The 4,113-nt window shown below is 38.1% G+C and overlaps 1 protein-coding gene across 1 annotated transcript; it reads right to left on the bottom strand.

Moving 5' to 3' along the window:
• Window positions 1-1,696: 1,696 nt before the first annotated feature.
• On the bottom strand, window positions 1,697-3,877 carry LOC149018658 (alpha,alpha-trehalose-phosphate synthase [UDP-forming] 1-like). Its single transcript, XM_089153938.1, has 2 exons — window positions 3,794-3,877; window positions 1,697-2,092 (listed from the first exon to the last, which is right to left on the bottom strand). The coding sequence occupies exons 1-2, from the start codon at window positions 3,875-3,877 to the stop codon at window positions 1,697-1,699; spliced, it is 480 nt and encodes a 159-aa protein (XP_089010064.1).
• Between the last annotated feature and the right edge of the window lie 236 nt (window positions 3,878-4,113).

Here is a 4,113-nt window from a genome sequence, read left to right on the forward strand (position 1 = left end):
TTCGTGAAGTGAGATTCCGCCTCACTCTACATTTTGATTATATATATATATATATACATATCATTTCCGCACTCTGATGTTATTTCATTACTTTGCTTTGATCTATTAATTAATATTGTTAACCTTGATTTAGTCTTGTTCTTGATTATATTATTGTGAATGTGGGAGGTTGACTTCCTCAATAATGATCTTCAGGGCTGTGGATCACACACTCGGGTATGCCAGGTAGGGTACCGGCTAGGTGGATGTGACACACATCATAAGCAACCCTACAATGAATGATATGCCAATAGGTTTGTCTCTCCTCATGGCTCTTAACCATCTTTTGGACGCCTACCAGCCCCTACTACCATTACGGGTAGCCGGCTGCAATACACATGCCAAATGGGTGGCAACATGCATAAGGGTTCCTAACCATGCATCAAAACATCCATAACATGCACATACAATCCTATGTGCCATGCGAGAGGTACCAAGGGCAATGGCTTAAACCACAACCCCTGATAATTACAAATATGAATGCAATCACATGAATACCCAACCCATCATACAATAAACAAGGTAATTGAATAAACAAAAAGTTGATCATGCACCTTGAATCCAAAGCTTCGAAAACCTAAGGATTCCTCTACAAGAGTAGATTTATAGGGCATACACAGACACCATACTTCACAAGCAATTGCTTATCAAATTCAAAATGGATTCGACGATGGAAACACTCTGATGCAATTAATTTTTTGTAAGGATATTGAATAGTCATAGGTAAATAGTCGCATGGGATAAGGTAATGATAAAACTTTGACCAATGTACCTCGCGGCTCGTCCTGTTTGTTGATCATAATTCATGAACCAAATTACCATAGGGAGCATATTGTGAATATCTATGAATAAATTCACATAATCTTATGTTCCTTTCTCTTGTCTGAGGGAATGTATGAATTTATAATTCTAATACTCCTTTACAGCGGAAAATGTTCAAAAGAAATTGTCAATAATAGATTACCTAGAGAAATAGGTCCCGAAAGATTATGAAATTGCACTTGGTATACGCAAAACAGGTCTTCTACTGATGCGGCACATAAGTATGTTATCGTTTCGGTACTGATTTTAAAAACGCTTATGAGGGAATGTATGAATTTAGAATTCTAATACTGCTTTACGGCGGAAAAAGTTCAAAAGAAATTGTCAATAATAGATTACCTAGAGAAATAGGTCCCAAAAGATTACGAAATTGCACTTTCTATACCTGTTTTAGAAAACATTGTCCATGTTTACAACGGTCGATGACTACAATTATAAAACCGGTCCAGAATATTATTATTTTGAATCGGTAAATCATAATCACAATAGCAAAACATCCACAAGAACACCACTGGCAAATTGTCTATTACTCATTTATACTAGAACAAACAAGATGGTGACAAGATTATTTTCTGTTAGTCTCCAGCAACTAATTGTGCTTTTTCTTTCGGGAAATTCTCAACATACTCTTAAGCTACAATCACATAAAAATTGTTGCCCCACCAGAGCAAGAGTTTTAGACAGAACAGATAATTTATCATAATGAAGGGGAACGACATAGACGTGCTTTGTTGACATTTGCCTCAGGACTTAAGCTACCATGCGTTCAAGACTTAGGCAGTACAGTCCACAAAATTTGGCAAAATGAGCCTCAGAGATGGTGAGAGCAATGTCCTTAACTAGAAGATAGTGCTAAAGCCAATTGCTTCAGAAATTTGACAACCTCATCTGATGAATTAAGGAGATAGCGAGCATTTGAGCTCTTGCGCCCAACAGCACAGGAAAAGTAATTCTCTCCTTTGAGATCTAGTACAGAACCCTCGTGCCAGGGTATACCTTCCTGTGGTGACCGCCAAGAATTACCACTGCCATGATTGGTTCTTTTCTCAGTGGTTGACGAGGTCCGTTGAGTCTTCCCCTGGGGTGCCTTTGGCCCTGTTTTGCTTACTGGAACCTTTGGTGAGGATCGTCTGTCTACAGATGTCTTGACTGCATCACTTACTTTGCCTCTTGCAGCAACTGATGGTTCTGCTGGAAGCTCTGGCTCAAAAAATGTATAGATGTCTTCATCCTAACAGTGACAATGTGTTGACTATTAATACCAAGCATGTCATAATAGAATGCTCAAGAGGGACAGTGAGTATATAAGCTGACAACTTCAATTGGTTACTAGATCAAAAAGTATGTCCAAATAAATTTCCCAAATCCATGGAGTAAACAAATCGTATCAGGGATGCTAAAGCATCTTCTTCAATGAACAAAACCTCGTGTAATCTTTGATGTTGCCAGACATTGATCATTTCTGTCAATCATAGATCTTGGAGATCCAATACAGAAATCCGAAGAAGACATACAATGTATGATTTGGTTTAAAGAATCATGACAGCCTTTAGTTGCTTCTGTGTTTCTGGTGCTAGTTAGTCAAATCTGATACCAAACCTACATGAGGAACTAGAGAGTATTCACACAGTCGTCATGCTACTCCAGCATGGTGGACAAAATCAAGCAAAGGATAGGAAACATTTGACTTTTGAATGAACGAAAGGAAACTGAATAACTGGGTTATCCTGTTTCAGCTGTCTAGTCTCTAATTTTGGTATGGTATGGCCCGTTGAATGAATCTACTTCACAATAATGGTATCCTAAAGTGAAGAGGCTGCCACATTGCAGTCCATGATCAACAAAACAGAAGACCGAAGAGGAAGAAGAAGCAGGCCCATGTGTAGAATAAACATGATGAGGCGATGCAGATGGACTGAGGGTCTTACAAACGGTCCTACAAGGATTGGTCAGGTATATTCTAAATAAAGTCTCTAAAATAAGGTAGGAAGCAACAGAACATGATATGAAATGTAACAATGAGCAATATAAACTCTAGCTATAACATGCATTAACTAAACAAGAATAAATCAATTGGGATGCATGGGTTGAGGCGATGCAAAGGAACTGAGGGTCTTGCAAACGGTCCTACAAGGGTTGGTCAGGTATATTCTAACTGAAGTCTCTAAAATAAGGTAGGAAGCAATAAAACATGATATGAAATGTAACAATGAGCAATATAAACTCTAGCTAACATGCATTAACGAAACAAAAATAAATCAATTGGGATGCATGGGGTTGGGGATCATGGCAGCATACTACCTAAACTGAATGCAAGTACATTCTCTATTATAAAAATAATGGAGGTCATGATGGATCTTTAAATATGCAACAAATAAATAGAAAAACGATAAGATATTGAATGCAAATACTACAAGAAGAAGAAGAAGCAGCCTTATCCCAACTAACAGGGCCTGATACATGGATCTTTGCCTCCCAATTAGTTCCACATGAGGAGTAGATACAAGGTCTAAGCGATGCATATCTAGTCTCACCACTTCTCTTGAGATTCTATGTCTACCCATAGCTCTTTTAGTTCCTTTGATCTGAATTGGATCAAAACCTTTGTAAAGGTGCGTTTAAAGGCCTCTCTTTAACCTGGTAGTGCCGCCTCAAATGATTTTCTTGTAGCTACTCACAAACAAGCTCCAATATGATCATTCTTTACTGCAACCTTCGCAGCTTTGCCATCTCCCTTGCTGCACCATACTTCATAGCTGGTCGTACAATGGTCTAGGAGTATTTTCCTTTGAGCTTTAAAAGAATACAAAGATCACACAAAACCCCAAATGTACCGCTCCTCTTCTCACACCCTATTTTAATTCTTTGGGAAACGTCGTTCATCATACAACCACCCTTTATTTATGATTAGGCAAAGGTATATGAAATAAACGTTTTGCAGAAACTCCTCCTCATCAAGTTCCAACAGCTCATTATCTGTTAGATCATGACCAAAGTTACACTCTATATGTTCCATCTTTGTTCTACTTTGTTTGATTCCGAAATTTCTCTCTATAGCTCTAACTTGGTAGCGATCCCTACTTGCGTCTCATCGACCAGAACAAGATAAAAAACAAGATGTATAACACCAAATATCTTCATCTTAAATGTATTTGGTTAAACATCCATTGTAAGCAAAAATAAATATGAGCTTAAAGCTGATCCTTGATGTAACCCAATCTTAATTGGGAATTCACCACCCTGTACCCTTAT

This window comes from Hakea prostrata, chromosome 4, assembly GCF_041222555.1.
Source record: "Hakea prostrata isolate BN-2017 chromosome 4, UWA_Hpros_2, whole genome shotgun sequence".
NCBI classification, from domain to species: domain Eukaryota; kingdom Viridiplantae; phylum Streptophyta; class Magnoliopsida; order Proteales; family Proteaceae; genus Hakea; species Hakea prostrata.